The following is a 17963-nucleotide window of genomic DNA, read 5'->3' as shown; positions in this document are numbered from 1 at the left end:
CCGCGGCAGCCGCCGCCATCTTGATCGCGCCGGGCCGCGGCGACCGGCTTCCGCGCGGAAGAGGCGCGGGCTGGAGGTGAGCTGGCGGAGGCCTTGGCCCCTTGGGGCGCACCGGCGGCGGCGGCGGCAGCAGCAGCTTGCTCGGGGCCGCTCCTCCCTCCCTCCCCCGCCCCGCGCGTGGGCTGCCTCTGGACGGGGAGGCGAGTGCAGCCCGCGGGGCCCCCTCGCTGCCGCTGCGCGTCTTCCCAGGGCCGCCTTTCGGTCCCGTGGCGGAGAGTTCCGTGAGCGGGCCAGGCCTTGTGTCTGCCCTTGGCCCTTCCCAGCCCCGGGACAGGAGCGCCCCGCCACCTCCCCAGGCAGCGGCTCCCTCGCTCAGGCCACCAGCCCGGCTCCTCTCCCTGTGGGCGCGCTGTGGGGATGCGCTGCCCCCGCCTGGCCCCCCTCAGGACGGGGAGGGCCTCAGCGGAGGGTGGCGCGCGCCCGCCCGGAAGGGCTGCCGCGGGCCGGGTCAGTGGGCTGGCGCGTCCACCCTGCCGGGCCGTCCCTCAAGCGGTGGGCTTCTAGTCCCGGGCCCGAACCAGGCCGTTGCTCGCCCGCCCGCCCTGCCCTTCGGAGAGGGGGCGGCCGAGAGGCCTGCGGCTTCCCTCCTCTGTGGGGCCTGTTGGTTGACCTCTTCTCGGTTTCCTGCCCTCCGGTCCGGGGCCCATCCCGCCCCTGGCCCCGTCACAGGTAAGCTTCTTTAGGGAGTCTCTGAGGGGGGATTTTGTGGGAAGCCTCCGAGCAGAGCATCGGCTGACTCCATTCTCTCCATTCCTGGGGCAGCTCAGTGAGGCAGGAAGGCAACCCTTCGTGGCAGCTGCGCTGGCTTTGGTTGCGACCCGCTTGAGATCGCATTTCTTTTCATACGGCTTCCCATCAGTTACTGAGAACATGTGCGAAACTAGCTGGCCTGTCATTCCCTGAATCCACTCTTTAAAACGTGGGTTATGTTGGCTGGTCCCCTGGAGGCCAGTTTGAGGCACAAGTTGCTTGTTTTTGTCAAAGATAAGGGTGTATATATACATTATGCGTGATGTGGATCAAGTGGATGGAGAGGTGGTTTTTTGTTCTTTTCATCAATGTTAGAACTTGGGGTCGTCCATTGAAGTTAAAGTCTGGGAGCTTTAGGACAGACAAAAGGCAGGACTTCTTGACCCAACGTGGAGTTAAACTGTGGAATTTGCCGGGTAGGGTGTGGTGATGGCCACCAGTCTCGACAGATGTCAAAGGGGATTAGACAAATCCGTGGAGGAGAGAGCTGGCAGCAGGCACTCCCCGACACGGAGAGCTGTATCGCGCGGCCTTCAGGATCAGAGATACTCCTCCGTGGCGGGCTGGGGGATGCTGTCGCTGCTGGGGGACCCCGACGAGAAGGGCAGTTCTCCTCTTTCCCCCGCAGGCATCTGGTGGGCCACTTCATGAAGATGGGCCACCTTGGCCCTGATCAGCAGGGCTTAGTTGTCTGTCCCATTAGTCCAGCTCTAGATCATCCTTTCTCCAGATCAAGGCAGCATTTGGGCCACAGAGTCAGCCGAGCAAGCAAGGTGGCCCGTTGTAAATGTGGTTGCCCAGCTCAAGGCATAACTAACTCAAAAGAAGTGATCCGAGCCAAGCCAGGCTCTGTGCGCATGGCTACGCGTGCGGGCCTTGCAGTGTGCTCCTACCTACTTCTGCAGAAAGCATCCTTCCTCCTCTCTCGAAAGCAGGGTGACATTTCTCTGGGCTTTAGCTCTGATGAGGACCGCGCTGCTCCTTCTTGGACCTGCCGACTTAAGTTGCGGTGATCTCGGGCTCCTCCCTGGGGCCTGTCCTCATATGTCGTCCTCTCTCCACAGGCAGAGGGGCCCCGTGCAAGATGGGGGGAGCGGTGCCTGCCTGAGCAGCGGTGGGGCCTTCATGGAACCAGGCTGTGCCATGGGGATAGCCAGGGAAGCCACAGACCGAGCAGACAGAGGTGCCGGCCAGGCCCTTTGCCTGCAGCCCTGCCCAGGGAACCATCCCTGCTGGGGCGGGCAGAATGACATGGCCTCGGCAGGCGTGTGCTTGAGCGAGGCGGACACGCCGGTGGGCCCCTCTCTGGACAGCTGCCTGAGGGTGCGAGAGTGGCCAGCCCAGCCCAGCCCCGGCGGCTGCTGCAGGAAGAGGGGGCCAGACGCAGCCGAGGGCGAGCCGCCCCCAAAGCAGGCTAAGATGCCAGCAACAGAGGAGGCCGGCCTTCCGGAGGCCCTTGGTAAGTCTGCTCGGCTGGGATGGGTCGGGTCCCCCACCCCACCCCACCCCACCCCACCTTCTGCCTCTGCCTGGGTAGTGGCTTTGCCCAAAGCGGCTGCCTGGCGGGCCGAGGGGAGAGGCCGTGCCTCCGCGTGCCCAGTGGCCTGCCAACGACTTCTCCTTGCCCCCCGGGCCGTGTTGGCAGCCCCGCGTCTCGGCTGCCTTCCACTGCATGCCAGCCTGTGTTCCCGGAGTGGCGTCTGTCTGGCGGGCAGCCTGTCACGCAGAAGGAGAAGGCCAGGCAGGCCGCTGGGGGTTGCTGGGCGAGGGAGAGGCCCTCCCTCCCTCCCTCCCTCCCTCTCTCTCGAGGGCCAGTCTGTGTGGCATAGGGAGATCCACTCGGCCCCTGAAAGAGCGGCTGGCCCTTGTTGTTGCCGGGGGGCTTCTGGGAGTCGAGGTGGAGTTGGCTGCATCTAGGGAGGCCTGGAAGGGCGTGGGGGCGGGCAGGGGCAGCTGCAAGCCTGTGACCCCGCCTGACCCCTTCCACCTCCCGCCAGCTGCAGGCACAGGCGGGCAGCTGAGCTGACCGGGGCTGCTCTCTCCAAGCAGAGGCCCTCCCTCCGTCGGCTCCTCCTGAAGAGGTCTCGGCAGCTGGGCCAGCCCCGCAGAAGCGCCCCCGTGGCCGGAAGCCCAAGAAGAGGGCCCGGGTCCACCAAGGCCCCACCCCCCCGGAGCCTGGCGGGGGGGGCGAGGTCGCCGGGCCCTCCGAGAACGGGCCTTCCCTGCCTGCCAAGGTGCCCAAGAAGCGAGGGCGCAAGTCGAAGGCGGAGCTGCTCCTGCTGAAGCTGTCGCAGGGGCTGGACTGCCCGGCTCCGGAGCCCCGGTGCCTGCCGAAGGGGCTGGCCAGCAGCAGTGAGGAGCTCGAGACCACGCCGGGCGGGCGCCCCCAGCGCCGAGCAGCCAAAGTGTAAGCCGGGGGGGGGGCTCCTCAGAGCTGGGAGCAGGGCCGGGCGGGGGCCTCCGTGGGGCCCTGGGAGATGGGGAGGGGTCTCTGCGGCTGCCTCTTGATGCCGCACTTGCTGCCCCCAGAAGCGAAAGGCTTTCTCTCCCACCTGGCTGCCCCACCTTGGGAGATGCAGGCAGGCCTGTCCGGGGGGGGAGGCAGAGGGGTGCCTGTGACCCCCCCCGTCCCCCGAGTACAGTCACAAGCTCTGGCCTGCTTCACGGGGGCCCCTTTTGAGCTGGCCCGAGGTCTGGCCGGGCTGCCTGCGCTGCTGCTGCTGCTTCCCCTGGGGAGGCTCGGCCACTTCCAGAGCTCTGCTGCGCCCTGCGCCTCCCTCTTGGCCCGGAGGCCCTGCGGCTCAGCCGGTGGCCTTGTCTGTCCCCAGAGCCCTGCTGTACCTGCAGGAGCTGGCGGAGGAGTTGACCTCAGCCTGCCAGGCCTCCCCTTGCGAGGAGGAGGAGGAGGAGGAGGAGGAGGGCGCCTTGGGAGGGCCTCCGCTTGAGCTCGAGGAGCCCAGGCCCAAGCGGCGAGGGCGGAGGCCGCACGGCCAGAAGCTGGAGAGGCAGCAGGCGGAGGAGGAGGACGCAGACTTCATCCCCTCGGAAGAAGGCCTCCTGGAAGCGGAGGAGGAGGAGGAGGAGGAGGACGATGACGAGGAGGAGGAGGAGGGGGCCGCGGGAAGCGGCCTGCTGGCCGGCGAGGCCTCTGACCCGGAGCAGGAGCGCAGCCTGTGCGGAGTGGTGGTAACCAGCACGGCTTTGTCGGGGGGAGGGGGGGGCGCGGGCCCCGCCTGGCTGTGCTGTGGCAGCGGGGGGGCATCTCCAGCCCAGCCCCCCCCCCCCGGCATCGGCTGGGTGTGCTCCTGATTGGCGGGGCAGCGCCAAGGCCCCTCCCCTGATCCCCGCCTCTCCCCTAGAGGGCCAAGGGCCAGTGCCGCGGGTTTGCCTCCAACGGCTTGCCCAACTCCATCATGGCTCCTGTCTGGAGGTCTCTCGCCATCACGCACCAGCTGTGAGTAGTAGGGGCTGTGGCTGGGCCGGCGACTTGCTTTCCCCAGCGGAAAAGGGAAGGGGCGAGAAGCAGTCACATGGCTGCCTCCTGTGGAATCAGGCCATTCCTCCCCCGCCCTCAGGCCTGTCCACACTGACTGGCAGCGGCTGTCCTAGTCCCCCGCCAGCAGCCTTTCCCAGCCCCACCGGGAGATGCTGCCAGCAGGATTGAGTCTGGGCCCCCCTGCATGCCGGGCAGGGGCTCTGCCTCTGAGAGCGGCCCCCTCCCCTCGGGGGCTTGCCACCCATCCAGATGCGAGCCCTGCTCCCCTTTCCCCGGAGCAGGGGCTGGGCGGACCGCCTTCCCTCTCTGCAGGCCCAGCCCAGATGCTGGAGAGCCCCAGGAGGCCTGTGGGCTGGGGCAGAACGGCGGCCCGTGTGTGGGGCTCGGCCCCAGCTGGAGGCCCTGGCAGGGTGTCCTTGGGAAGCCCCCGGCTGGCTCCAGCTCCCTGCCCCGGGGGTGGTGCACTGTGTTTCCAGGACTCCTCGCGGCCGCCTTGCTGCCAGCCCCCAGCTCTGGCCTCTCCCGGACCCACGTGGGCAGGGGCTGTTGGGCTCCCCAGGCCAGCGTTGGCCCCAAAGCCGCCGGGAGGCCGTTTCTCTCCCTCCGGGCAAGGGGGGGGGGTGCCCTGCTGCCTTCCTGTCCTGGGGGCAGGACGGCTCGGTCCCCTCCTTTCCGGCTGCCTGCATGTGCTTTTGAATGGGGTTGCCGTCCTAGCAGGGTGGGGGCCGCTGGGGCTGGGGGAGGCGGTGGCGGCGGCTTCTCTGGCTGCAGCCTGCAACTCTGGTGTTCAGTGTCTGATCCAGCTCGCGGCGGGGTGCAGACATCTAGATCCTTGGGGATCCTGGTTTCCAAACCTCAGGAAGGAAGGAAGCCAGAACTGCCTGGGCCGTGGGGGACAGCAGAGCCTTCCGTCCAAAGGGGCCGGTCCCCCCCCGGCTGGCCAGCCTGGATGAGTGATAGGGTCCCTCCCGCGCGGGGGTGGGGGGGCGGCAGCCGGAGTCCTGCGTGTGGAAGGGCTTGTGCTGCTTCCCAGCCAGGCAGCCCCATGCTGGAGAGAACTGGGGGCCCCGGCAGGCCCCTCCCTTGTCTTTTGGAGCCGCGCCGTCGGGGGAAGCAGGCGCTGGGCTGCGAGAAGGGCTCCTGCGCCCCCTCCCCCAGTGGCCTTCCGCCCCGGGCCAGCTGGGCTCCCTCCTGCCTGGCTGCATCCCGTGGACGGTGGGCTCCTGCTGGCTTTTCCTGCAGGCGGGAGCAGTTCCACTCGTCCTGGGAGTTTCCGGAGTGGGTCCCCTCTGCCTGGCAGTGGGCCTTTCTCTCCGAGAGGTGAGTGGCCTCGCCTGGCGGGCGGCGGCGGCAGAGGGCCGGGGAGCGACGCCTGCCGCGGGGCCTGCCACTCTCCTCTCCTCTCCTCTCCTCTCCTCTCTCTTCCGCAGCGAAGCAGACGGCTACCTCCCCAGCGAGGCCCGCTCGCCGCTCTTCTCCATCCAGCGGGAAGGTCTGCAAGAAGAGCCTGGCGTCCTCTCCCGCCTCGACAGGTGTGCTGGCTTTGCTTTACCCGCTCGCGGCCAGAGGGATCCCCTGCAGCGCTGGCGCCGTTCTCCGCCTGGGCCTGGGCTTTTACGTTGCAAAGACCTTGCGGTCCAGGCGTGCAAAGAGAGGGCTTGCGGGCCCTGAAGCTGCGGAGGGCACTTTGGTCAGATGCGCTGGCAGCCGCCGCCGCCTCCTGCAGGAAACCAGGAGCCGAGGGTGTCAGTGTGGCTCTGCTCTGGGGCCTCCCTTAAGGAGCCTCCCCCCCCCCCGCCCGGGTGCAAGGAGCTGGGCACTTGGGATGCAGCCTGGAGGCTTTCCTGGGGAGTCCTCTGCAGAACTGAAGCCCCTGTGAGAGGCAGGCTAGATTGGGGCCCCAGGGCGGGAGTCCAGAGCAGGTCAGCTGGTGTCCCCGGGGAGCACAGGTTTGGCTCCCCTGCCTGGGAGAGGGGCCTGCTAGGCGGGCCCCTCGGTGTGTCTTCCTCCCAAGGGAAGAAGGGCCCCTTCTGCTCCCTCGGAGCAGCAGGCGCCCAAAATGGTGGGGCCCTTTGGGCCACGCTGTGCTCTGACTGGCAGCAACTCTCCAGACCGCCTCCCCTTCTCACCCTTCTTCTGGCCTGGCAGGTTTGATGCGCTGCAGCCCCACGAGGAGCGCCTGGACGTGACTTTCTTTGTGGGGGGGCCTGTCTGGGCCATGGAGTGGTGCCCGACCCCGGAAGGCGCTGTGGCCTCCCAGTACGTTGCCATCTACTGCCACTCGGGCATGGAGGCCTGGCATTCGCTGGCGGGGACCCACGCGGGGCCGGCTCTGCTGCAGCTGTGGGAGCTGGGAGCCCTTCAGCAAGACGCGGGGTGAGTGGCCAGGAGGGCGCGGGCAGCCCCTGGGAGGAGGAGGAGGGGGGGGGGTTTCTGTGCCGCTGGCAGAAGAGCCCCCACCCCCCTCAGCGGAGGAAGGGGGGCCCCGAGCTGCCCTGCTGCCATTGGCTGCCTCTCCCTCCCCAGGCCAGCCGCCAAGCCGGGCCTGGCCTACGCCATCGCCACGGGCCACGGCTGCATCTGGGACATGAAGTTCTGCCCCAGCGGAGCCTGGGAGCCCCCGGCCACTCGCCGCCAGGTAAGAGCCCCCGGCCCGCCCGCTCTCCCTCTGCCGGCAGCAGCCAGGCCTGGCGGGCGCTGCCCCCTGGCCGCTGCCCTCCTCAGCTCTGCCTCCCGTCCCCTGCAGCCTCCGCAGATGAGCCGGCTGGGGCTGCTGGCCACGGCCTGTTCGGACGGCAAGGTGCTCCTCTACAGCCTGCCGCACGCAGAGGCCTTGCGTGCCTGCCGGAGAGCCCAGGTAACAGGTAGGAGGCGCAGTGGGGGGCCCTGGCCGGGGCGGGGGGGGCGGGCAAGGAAGGGGGCACAGGCCGCCCCGCCCACTGGGCTCCCGCAGAGGGCCCGGGCCCAGCCCCAGCCCCGTCCAGAGGGCAGCGGCCTCCCCAGCACGCGGCCGAGGGAGCCAGCCTGTGTGGCCAGCCGGCCGCGTCTGTGATGGAGGAGGAGGAGGGCTGCGGCGTTCCTAATGGAGCGGGGCTCCCCAGGGCGGCTCTCTGCCTCCCGCCCCATAGTCTGGCCAAGCCCCCCTTGGGCAGCAGGGGGCTGGCTCTGGGCTGCAGGCTGGGCTGGGGAAGGCCTGCCGGGACCCGCATTCCGCCCAGCTCTGCCTCCGGCTCCTCCTGAAGAGGACGGAAGGGGGGCCCTGCTGGAGCAGGCCCACAAGAAGGCAAGCGCCCTCCCCCCGGCGGCGGGTGTTCCGAGGTAGGCTGCTTCGGGGCGTGGAGGCTCCATGGAGACCTCCCGATGGACAGCCCTGCCGAGACCTCTCCCGCTCCCCTGGGAATGCCTCTCCTCTTCAAGCGGAGGCAGCAGCAGCAGCAGCAACCTTCCTCCGGCCAGCCCCGGATCTCTGGCCTGCCAGGTTGACAGGGCTCTAGTCTCCCGCTGCCCTCCCCGTCCTGCAGACAAGGGTCCTTGGCGCTGGTGTTTGGACGGAAGAGCCCTCCGTGCTTCCTGCTTCTCCTGCGGAGGAGGGAGGGGTGTTGCAGCCCCCCCCCCGGCCAGCTTGACTCCGCTCCTTTCCTCCTCGTGAAGAGACTCCTCCTGTCTTTGGCCGCGGGGTGTAATCAAGCCGCTCTCCGTGGGGGGAACAGCAGGGCAGCATCCCGCAGGGCCTGTAGGGATGGGGGCTTGCCCCCCCGGCTCCCCTGGAGGCCGGCTCAGGTGGGCTGGCTAGGCTCCCCTGGGCAAGTGAGTCCGTGCCGCGGGGTTCCCCAAAGAGCTAGGCCAGCTCTTGAGAAGAGGAACCGGTAGAAGCATGGCTCTGTCCCGGGTCATGTTGAAACGTGGGGCCGAGGCAGCTGGTGGTGTCCCCCCCCCCGCTCAGTGAAAGGGGAGCTGCGAGCAGAAGCGGGGAAGGATTCGGCGGGGGCCGCTTGCCTGGTTCCTGACTGCATCTCTCTCCCTCTCTTTTGCCTCCCCCCCCCCAGGTGGGCCCTCCTCCCGGCACACCATCTGCAAGGTACGCCTCCACCCCCCGGGGGCCGTTTCCTGCTTCCCTTGGGCCGGATGCTGTTGTGGGGAGGGGCGCCCCTGCCTCCCCTCCCTGCTTGGGAAGCCACAGGGTGACCCTCTTGCCGCAGGTGCAGTGCGTGGCCTCCTTGCAGGTGGGCTCCGTCCAGGCTGGGAGCTTCTCCGAGTGCGGGCAGTGCTTCAGCGTGGCGTGGATGCCCACCAAGCCTCACCAGCACCTGGCCGCCGGCTTCTATGACGGTGAGAGCCGGGGGAGGGGCCGTGGGGGGGGCGCCGGGGGGGCCTGCAGGGCCTCGTCCCAGCAGCCTGCCCGCTCTCTCCCCCAGGCACGGTGGCCCTCTGGAACCTGCCCAGCAAGTCCCTGCTGCAGCGGGTCCGCCAGCCGGACGGCTCCCTCAAGCTCTACCCCTTCCGCTGCTTCCCGGCTCACGACCACACGGTGCGCAACATCCAGTGGTGCAAGGCAAACAGGTGCGGCGGCGGCGGGGGGGGCGGGAAGTGCTCAGCCCGGCCATGCCGAAGAGCCAAGCGCAGGCGCACGCCCCTGACTCCCTGAGTGGGTCTTGCCAGCCTCCTCTGGGCGAAAGGAGCTGCTTGCTCCCCATCCCTGTCCTCTTGCAGTTTGGAAGAGGCAGCTTCGTGGGCTGGTCCAGAATCTCGGGCTGCTGCCTTCGGCCCCTTAGCCCAGCCTTGTCTGCTCTGACTGGCAGCAGCTCTCTGTCGCCCCAGGCTGCCCTGCCTCCTGATATGGCCCGCTGCGTGCCCAGCCCTTCCTCTGCAGCAGCCCTGTCTCAGCCCGGGAGGCCCCCTCCGTCTAGCCTGGCACTCTCTCTGCCCAGATCCAGCCACTCCCCCAGCCGACTGCCTGTGATGCTGCCTGCTGGGGCCTGAAGCTGGGAGCTTCTGCGTGCCCAGAGGCTGCTCTGCCACTGAGCTGAGCCCCCACCCCCCACCCCCTTTCTGCTTTGCTTCTAGCAATTTCCTGGTGACTGCCGGGAATGACCGCAAGATCAAGTTCTGGGACCTGCGCCGGCCGCACGAGCCCCTCAACAGCATCAAACGCTTCCTGAGCACGGAGACGGCCTGGCTGCTGCCCTACAGCGGCATCACGGTGGCCCAGGACAACTGCTATGCCTCGTGAGTGCTGGGGCCGGGCGGGCTGCTTGGGGCCTGCCGTCCCCACCCTGGGGGCCCGTGCCCTGCTCGGGGTCGGAGCCCCAGCCCTTGAGGGGGGTGGGGGGCTGGGGAGAGCCAGGCACCCAGAGGCTGTCGCTGGCCTCCGGGGCTCGCGGCTCTTCCTTGCCCCCAATCCTGCTGGGAAGAGGAGGGCCTTCCGGCAGGGCTCCTCCCCACAAAGGCCGTGGGCCCCCTTGCCCCTCCCTCGCCGTGGTGTTTCTCTGCTGCCGGCCAGGACCCGCCGTCTGCTCGGTCAGCAGAGCCTCTTCTGGCAGCCCATGTGCTGCCGTGTGCTGCCTTGCAGGTATGGCCTGTGTGGGATCCACTACCTTGACGCCGGCTATCTGGGCTTCCGAGCCTATTTTGTGGCTCCTCGCAAGGGCACCGTCTGGGTAAGTCTCTCTCCCCCTCCCCGCCCCGCCCCACATCTGGACGGGCACGGAGGAGGCGGGGTCTGCTGGCGGGGGGTGGTGGAGAGAGGCCCCTCTGACTGGCATCTCCTCTGCACGCAGAGCATCTCTGGCTCCGATTGGCTGAACACCGTGGCTGCTGGTGACGTCACGGGGGAGCTGGTGGCAGCGATGATGCCGGATCTCTCGGCTGACCCGCACAATGTCAAGCGCCCGTCCGAGCGCCGCTTTGTAGGTGTCGCTGCTGCCCGCCTGTGCTGGGAAAGGGGCGAGAAGCTCTCCTTCCAGCAGGAGGCCAGGCAGGCGGGCACTGAGAGAAGAGCTGGGTTGAAGGTGCCCTTCCGCCCAGCTCTTCTCTCCGGGCACACCTGCCTGGCCTCCTGCAAGGCGGAGGGATTCGGACCCTGCATCCAGCAGGCCGGGAAAGAGACCAGGAGGGGCCGCCTCGCTCGCCATGACTGGTGGGGGGTGGGGTGGGGGGCAGGCTTATTCAGCGACCGGCTTCCAAGTCCCTCTTATTCCGACGCTTCCACTCTCCGCTGGGTGGATTCCTCCAGCAGCTTTCATGGGGTCGGAGCCAATGCTGCCTGGGGGGAGTCTCTGGCCGCTCTTGGGGTCGCCCAGGGGTCTCTGGCCGCTGCCTCCGGGGAGCTGGGGGAGGGCCCGTCCTTCCACCGCAGCCTTCCGAGGGGGGCCGGGTCTCCTTGAACGGGCCTTTGCGTTTCCCCCACAGCCCGTCTACAAGGCCGACCTCCTGCCGTGTGTCCCAGTTGGCCAAGAGGCGGCGGCGGCGGCAGGCGGGGGCGGCGAGAAGCCCCAGGCGGAGGGCAGGACCTACAGCGACTCGGCAGCCCGGAACTATCTCCTCTTCCAGGACACGGACCTGGTGAGGGCTTGGCCGGAGGAGGGGGGGGAGCAGCAGCCGCCGCCGCCCTGGGCCAGCCTGGGAGTGGGAGTAGTAGTAGTAGTAGTGGGCCACCAGCTGAGCTTTGCCAGGTCCTGCCCGAGGGGTCCAGAAGGAGCAGCTCCAGCCTCCTGCTGCTGCCCTGTCCACCCCCACCCCCCCCCCGCCTGCGCTGTTGGGCCTGCCCACTTTGTGGCGTGTTCCTGACAGCAAGAGTCACAGCGGGGCCTGCGCTGGGCGGTTGTCACGCATGGCCCCCCCCAAAAAACTCTCTGGTTCTTCCCCCCCCCCCCGCCAGAGGAGCTTCAAGAAGGCCCGGAAGCGGACACCGATGCAAGAGGTGAAGGAGGGCGAGGGGCTGGGGCGGCTGCAGCTGGAAGCAGTCCACAAGGTGAGGGGCCGGGGCGGGCTTCGCAGGATGACAGAAGCCTCCTGGCCGACGTCCTCCTGTGGAAACCGTGGGAGGGAGGGAGGGAGGGAGGGAGGGAGTTTGGCCACGTCCAGCTGGCTTGCCCATCATCGAGTGCCTTTGCAGCGAGGGGAGGGGCGCAAAGCCCGGCACATGCCCCTCGCCCCCAGCGCTCGCTCAGACCCTCCGATGGCCAACAACCCGCCCAGAGCAGTTCGTTCCACTTTGCTCGGTGTGAAGTACTCTGTAGATCGAGCCATCCCTTTCTGGCAGCTTTTCTGCGGCAGGGGGAAATGGTTCTTAAACAATGCATTGACCGGTCGGCTTGATATCAAATACAGAAGAGCTTTCCTGCCCCGCCCTGCATCTCTGCTCGCGATCAGATCCCAAGGCCAAGCCACTGCAGGTGCTCGAAAGGGTGGGCTTAACCCCTTTTTTCCATGAAGGGAAAGGGGATGGTCTGCTCGGCGGGCTTTAGTTCCAGAAGGCTCTCTCAAAGATCAGCAACGTATCCGTCCTGGGACTGAGCAATCCGCTTCATGTCGAATATACAGAGCCCTCCCATCCCGCTACCAGGCCAGTCCGAGCATCTGCGCGCTAGAACGCTGCTGCTCGGGGCAACTCTTCCGCCCCGGCTCAGCCGAGGAGACTCGGCAGGCAGCAGAGGCCCCGGCGGGCTGCTGCTCAGGGTCTCTTCTTGCTCCCTCCTCCTCCTCCTCCTCCATGGTGGCAGCATTCAGCCTCTCTCTCCCCCACCCCCTCTGGCAAAATATGTCACACACAGGAGAGCTGGTCCGCTGGTAGCAGGCCGGACTTGCCCCCTTAGCTAGGCAGGGTTTTCTGTGGATGGGAGACGAGAAGTGTCAGCAGCCCTGGAAGAGATTCCCCGGATCAGGGGGTGGAGCCTCAGAAGGTCCCCCGTCCCCTCCCAGGCGGCAGCATCTCCAAGAGAGGGAGCCGAGAGAGAGACTCCTGCCTGCAGCCTGGGAGAAGCCGCTGCCGGTCTGTGCAGACCAGGGGTGTAACGAGGCTGGAGTGGGCCCAGAGACCAAATTCTAAAATGGGCCCCTCGCTGATACACACACACACACACACACAGAGTTCACATGGGACTGGCCTCGGGGGGGGGGCTCGAGGCATGGGGGCCCCCAGGCAGCCGCCTCCCCTTGCCTCACGGGAGCTACGCCCCTGGTGCAGACCATCCTGAGCGAGAGGGACCCAGGGTCGGACTCCGTCTCTGGCAGCTGCCTCGGGCCCTGCGCACCTCCCGAGATGTGCCACCTGCGCCCTCAGGCTCCTCTAGAGAGAGAAGGTTCCAGTCTCGGGGAGGGGACCTCATTCCTCCCCTTGCTGGCTCCGCGGAGAAGGCAGACACGGGCTGGGCTGCCAGCTCCAGGGAGGCTGTCCCGGCAGCAGAGAGTTGCCTGGGGGAGAGGAAGTGGGAGCCGCCCGCCCGCCCGCCCCATGCTGCCAGGAGGCAGAGAGCCCATGCCAGCTGCAGGGCGGGGAGGCAGGTGTGGGGCCGGCTGGAGCGCAGTGGCCCGTCTGAGCAGGGTGCCCCCAGTGGGGGGGGGCAGAGGCGGGGCTGCCGGCTGGCTCCTGCCTCACCCCTCTCCTCCTCTCGCTGCAGGTTCGCTTCAGCCCCAACCTGGGCTGCCTCAGCTGGCTGGCGTCGGGGGGCCAGGCTGGCCTGGTGCGGCTTCACTGCCTGCGGGCCTTGACGTCCCCGCCGAGTCGCAAGCTCCAGCTCCAGTGCCAAGTCCAGTGCAGCGCCCTCCGCGAGGCCGAGGGGCAGGCGGGCCCCGCTGTCCGTTGAGGGGACTTCCATCTCCGAGGGCTGGCGGCCCTCCTTGGCGACGTCTCCGGGCAGGCGCCTCTGGGGTGGGGCCGAGGGGCTCGGACCTGCCGCAGGCCCCCCCCCCCCGCCGGCCCTGCCTTCTGCATGGCCCAGGGCTTGGGAGGAAGGGGGCTGACCGCAGGCAGAGAGGGTTGGGGCCTGGCGGGGCCTCCTCCCAGCCCCTTGAGGGGCGAGAAGCTTGCTCACATTGAGCTGTTTTGTTGTCTTGACTGTTAGTAAAAGTGAGTTTGGGTTTTCAAGGTCTCTCTCTCTCTCTCTCTCTCTCTTTCTCCCTCCTTGGGCGGAGAGCTGGTCTCCTGGCAGCCACAGCAGGACGGCTCCTTAGCTAAGCAGGGTCTGCTCTGGTGGCTTCTGAATGGGAGACTAGCACTGCAAGATGCTCCCCTCTGGGAAGAGCCTCAGAAGGCCCCAAGGCCCCTCCCTGGCGGCATCTCCAAGATGGGGCTCAGAGAGACTCCTGCCTGCAACCCGGGAGAAGCCGCTGCCGGTCTGGGAAGGCAATACTGAGCTGGATGGACCAAGGGTCTGACTCCGTCCAGGGCAGCTCCCTCTGTGCCCTCCAAGTGGCAGAGGAGGGAATGGGGCCAGCCTTCCTCTGCAGCGGGCTGCGTGTCAAGCTTCCTGGCTTGCCCTTCTGCCGCCCCCCTGGTGTTCTTCCCTCCTGGGGCCTGGATCTCTGGGTGGGCGCAGAGTCCTTGAGCTCAGGTGCTTGGAAAGAGGCGGGGCGGGCGGGGGGGCGCAGCATTGAGCTTCACCTCCCAGGGAGCCGCATGGAGGGAGTGGGGGGGGGACCTTTGCTGCAGCCGAGACCCCTCCCTCCTCCAAGGAGGGCTGTGCAGCTCAGTGGACTCCTGCCCCGGGCCAGGCGCAAGGACGAAGCTGCCCCTGCTGGGCTCTCCGCCCACTCCAGAGCCTCAGCCTTCCCGCTGCAGGGCTGGATGGAGTCTGAAGTGTGCTCTGGTGTCAACCCGCTCCAGAGCCACACGGTGGGGCGAGGGGGAGAGGGAGGGCCCCTTCACCCCCAGCCAGGGCCCGGTGCCAAAGGGAGGCCGGAGCTCGGCGGGCGTCCGTGGCAGGGGCTGTGCCCCCTGTGGTGCACGCACAGCCGTGGGGCCAGTGTGAGCTGGAGGCCCGGCCCCTCGGCACGCTGGGCCCAGGCCTTCCGGGGACAAGGAATGTGCCCCTTTCCATGGGCTGGATGCCGCTTCGCTCCTAAGGGGTGGCCGGTTGGGAGCCCCGCGCCCCGCCCCGCTTCTGTATCCCAAGGACTCCCGGGCTTGGTGCGTCGAGGCAGGCGGACTTTATTAGACTCGGCACTTGGTCAACACCACATTGGGACACTCCACACAGTAGAAACACGCGCGCGCGCGCGCACAGACACCTACTCTACACAACGAGGTCACGACAGGCGGGGGCGCGGGGGGAGGCTCTCTCGCGGGGCAGCGGCAGCATCAGCATCGTCGGTCCGCCGCCTCGAGGCCCCTTGCGCGGGTTCTTGAAACTGGATGGGGGGGCAGTCTGGGGCGCGTGCGCTGGAGTCGCTCCCCACCCGGCCTCTGCCGGCTTCGGGGCAGAAGGTCAGAAGCAGCCCATCCGTCGGGCCTCGGCCAGCCGCCGCCGCCGCCGCCCAGGCTTCCCTCCCCGCCAAGGAGCGGCGCCGGGAGAACTCGACGCCCTGATGCCGCAGGCGGCGAGAAGGGGCGGGCTGCACGGCGCCCCGGGGAGCGGGCTCCCTGCTCGCGTGGCCGCCGCCGGCCCTCCGTGTCCTCCTGCAGCTGGGAGGTCCGGCCACCTCGGCCCAGCGCCGCCCCGATCACGCCCCCCTGCCTGGAGACACGCACACCCCGAGACGACGCCCCACGGGAGCTGGGCTGCTGCTGCTGCTGCCGCTGCCAGTCTGTGCATCTCGCAGCGGGGCGAGATCGGGGCCAGCCAGCCACCGGGCGGGGCAGAGCTGGGCGCGGGCCCAGACCGAGAGTTTAGTGGCAGCGTGAAAGGCCGGGCGCGGGGCGGCAGCAGCGGCAGGAGTGGAGTGGAGGCAGGCGGCTTCCGAGCAGAGCTTCTGGTCGCCCAGCGGGGCCCCCTTCTTCGGCTCCTCCACGACTCTAGGCCGCCGCGGCCCGCAGGAGGGCAGAACAGACCCCTCACCACCGCGGGGCGGGGCGGGGCGGGGGGCAACTGGGGCTGAGGGGGGCGCCCCCACCAAGCGGGGCAGCGTGCACATCGAAGACACTTAGGCGAATAATGGACGCGGCGGGACCGAGAGGAGGAGGCGGCGGGCAGGAGAGGAGCCCCCCCCGCCCCGCCTGGAATGTGGCAGGGGGGCGGCAGCAGCAGCAGCAGCGCTCCCCGGGGGGGGGAGGGAGCGGCGGAGCCCCCGCCCCAGGCTGGCGGGCAGCGGCCCGCTCCGAGTCTGGCCCAAGGCCGGGCCGCCCCGCCCCAGGGAGCCTTGCGAGGCGGGGAGGAGGCCGGCCTCGGCGTGCCCAGGGCCCCCCTGGGCTTGGCAGTGGAAGGGCGGGCCGGGCCGGGCCGGGCCGGGGCTCAGTTGCGGGGCTCCTGGCACTGCCGGCAGACAGCCATGTCCTCCAGGTAGCGCTCCACCTGCACGGTGCAGGAGAGGAAGCCGAACTTGCTCTGCAGAAGGGCCGTGGCTTCCTGCAGCACCGCCTCCATGTCAGCGCCGGACTCTGGGCAGCGGGTGGGAGGAAGGCCGGTCAGTGGCTGCCCGCCTGGCGGAGCTCGCTCGCCCGCCCACCCCAGGCGGTGCTCAGCAGGGAGGGCCCGGCGGCCTTCTGGACATGCCTGGCGGCCCCCTTCATGGCGTGGGCGGCCGCGAGCCCGGCCCCCGAGGGGACGCGCACACACCACCCCCGGCCGGCCGAGCACAGCCTCTCCCCTCGGGAGGGAGGGCCTCCCCCCGCCCGCCCCCGAAGCTCAGCCCGAGGGGAGGGGGAGACTCTCACCGATAGCCAGGTGCACAGCCACCATGTGATGGCTGAGGGTCAGGGCCCAGAGGTGCAGACTGTGGACCCCCTTCACGCCCTTGATGGAGAGCAGCAGCTCCTTCACTGCCTGGAACGCCATGCCACGGGGGGCCCCTGGAAGGGGGGGGGAGGCGGTAGATGTCCAAAGGCGCACACCCACACACACACCCAGCAACCCCTGAGAACTGCTGCCCAAACAGCAACTGGGGGGGGGCAGAAGGTGACCTCCTCAGCTGCAGGGGGGCGGTCCCCCCTCAGAGTGTGCGCCCCGTTGATGTCCAGCAGGCCACCGCCCCGTTCTCCCCCCTCCTTGGCGCCTGTGTCCTCGGCGGGCTTGCAACTCACCTTCCATGAGCACCCGGAAGACATCGCGGAGGATGGTCAGGGTGGAGACCAGCACGAAGAGTGAGAAGAGGAAGGTGCTGATGGGGTCCGCGATCTTGTACTGGGGCTGCGGAGAGGCGGAGCAGGAGCGGAGTCACCCACCACGGGGCAGGCGGGGGCAGCGGGGACCAGAGGGAGCCGCCTCAGGACCCAGCCGGGAGGCCAAGGGACCGAGCCCAGGGCAGCCCCCCCCCCCCGCGGGCCGAGGTCAGGACAGGCCGCCTGCAACGGGGGGGGGGGGGCTTGCCCATGCTGAGGGGGAGAATTGAATGGGCAGGACGTTTCGACCTGTTCTGAAGCACAAACAGCCCAAGGTAGCCACTGGATGAGCCACAGCAAGTGCTCTTTGCCTCGGCTGCTAGCCCTTTGGTAGACGTTGGGGCTTGAGCCTTGGAGAGAAGGCCCGTGCTGACTCCTTCTCGTGGATGTGCCTCCCCTCCTGTTCTCGGGAAAAGATCAACCCTGGCTGTAGGGAAGAGACAAGGGCTTGTTTATGGAGCAACTGTACCAGGAATGGGGCGGCGGGGGGGGGGGGACAAGAACGTTGTCAAGAGAACGTTTGAGGCTGGGAAAAGAGACAGAGTGGATGCCAAAGGCTGCAGGAAGAAGAGAGGAAGGTTACAGGGAGAGAAAGAGAGTGGATGTTTGAAGTGAACAGAGAAATGGGAAAGCGATTCCCTGGGGCTGAGAAAGAAGGTATGGGAGAATGGCCGTGTGAGGCTGGAGGGAGAGGAGGAGGCATGTTTTCAACTAAAGCAAGAAGGGGGAAATGGATGTTTGAACTGGAAGGAGGAAGACTGGAAAAAGAAAAGGAAGGCGCATGTTTGAAGTTACATGACGAGGAAGAAAAGACCAGTTTAGCTCTACAAAATGAATGTGTGAAGTGGGAAAAGGAACAGGGAATTCAATGTTGGAGGTTGCTGAGAGATGAAAAGGAGACTTTTCAGAATACAAAAGTCACTTCCAGTCACTTCTCTCTCCGCCTAGCCTACTTCACAGGGTTGTTGTGACAGAAGAAACTCAAGGATGGAGTCCACCGCTCTGGGCTCCTTGGAGGAAGAGCGGGAGATAAATGCAAAATAAAATAACATAAAAATAAAAATGTCCATGCAAAACAGGGTGGGCAAGGGAGCCTTTGACAGATACGATCAATGAGGGAACGGAGGCAAGTGTGTTCTCGATGGCTGCCCGATCCCAAGTGGGGAGAAGACTAAAAGGGACAAAGGAGACACAGTACAATAAGGAAGATAGTCAAGGGACATTCTTTCCTGCATGTTCAGCGCTTGACAGTAGATCTGGGAGACGACAATACTGCAGGGACAGTTCAACAGGGAAAGGGCTTCAGAGAAGCCACCCATGTTGGATATGTGCCCAGGCAGAGAGTACAGGATGCCATCTCTCCAACTTCCAAAAAGCAGGCCGCGTTCAGAAGCAAAAGTTTGT

At 67.5% G+C, this 17963-nt stretch overlaps 2 protein-coding genes across 4 annotated transcripts in view; one reads left to right on the top strand and one right to left on the bottom strand.

The window, feature by feature from the left end:
* On the top strand, positions 1-13391 carry GTF3C2 (general transcription factor IIIC subunit 2). Its single transcript, XM_053251162.1, has 19 exons — positions 1-729; positions 1875-2269; positions 2860-3217; positions 3639-3996; positions 4170-4264; positions 5549-5626; positions 5737-5838; positions 6455-6682; positions 6833-6944; positions 7053-7170; positions 8353-8384; positions 8506-8635; positions 8722-8866; positions 9371-9532; positions 9876-9963; positions 10084-10212; positions 10715-10867; positions 11184-11276; positions 12925-13391. The coding sequence occupies exons 2-19, from the start codon at positions 1936-1938 to the stop codon at positions 13108-13110; spliced, it is 2901 nt and encodes a 966-aa protein (XP_053107137.1). The 5' UTR covers positions 1-729; positions 1875-1935; the 3' UTR covers positions 13111-13391.
* Positions 13392-14437: 1046 nt separating this feature from the next.
* The window catches only part of SLC30A3 (solute carrier family 30 member 3), a 34425-nt gene continuing 30899 nt past the window's right edge, over positions 14438-17963 (bottom strand). For all 3 annotated transcript variants that reach the window (XM_053251129.1, XM_053251136.1, XM_053251144.1), the window contains exons 6-8: positions 16482-16587; positions 16116-16250; positions 14438-15839 (exon numbers count right to left, since the gene is read on the bottom strand). In XM_053251129.1, coding sequence (XP_053107104.1) covers positions 15694-15839; positions 16116-16250; positions 16482-16587 — 387 coding nt within the window. In that variant the 3' untranslated portion in view covers positions 14438-15693. The remainder of the gene's footprint in view (positions 15840-16115; positions 16251-16481; positions 16588-17963) is intronic.

Source organism: Hemicordylus capensis, chromosome 1 (assembly GCF_027244095.1).
Source record: "Hemicordylus capensis ecotype Gifberg chromosome 1, rHemCap1.1.pri, whole genome shotgun sequence".
Classification (NCBI taxonomy): Eukaryota; Metazoa; Chordata; class Lepidosauria; order Squamata; family Cordylidae; genus Hemicordylus; species Hemicordylus capensis.
Note: the sequence above shows the minus strand (reverse complement) of the source record. Positions and strands in the feature narration are given on the sequence as shown.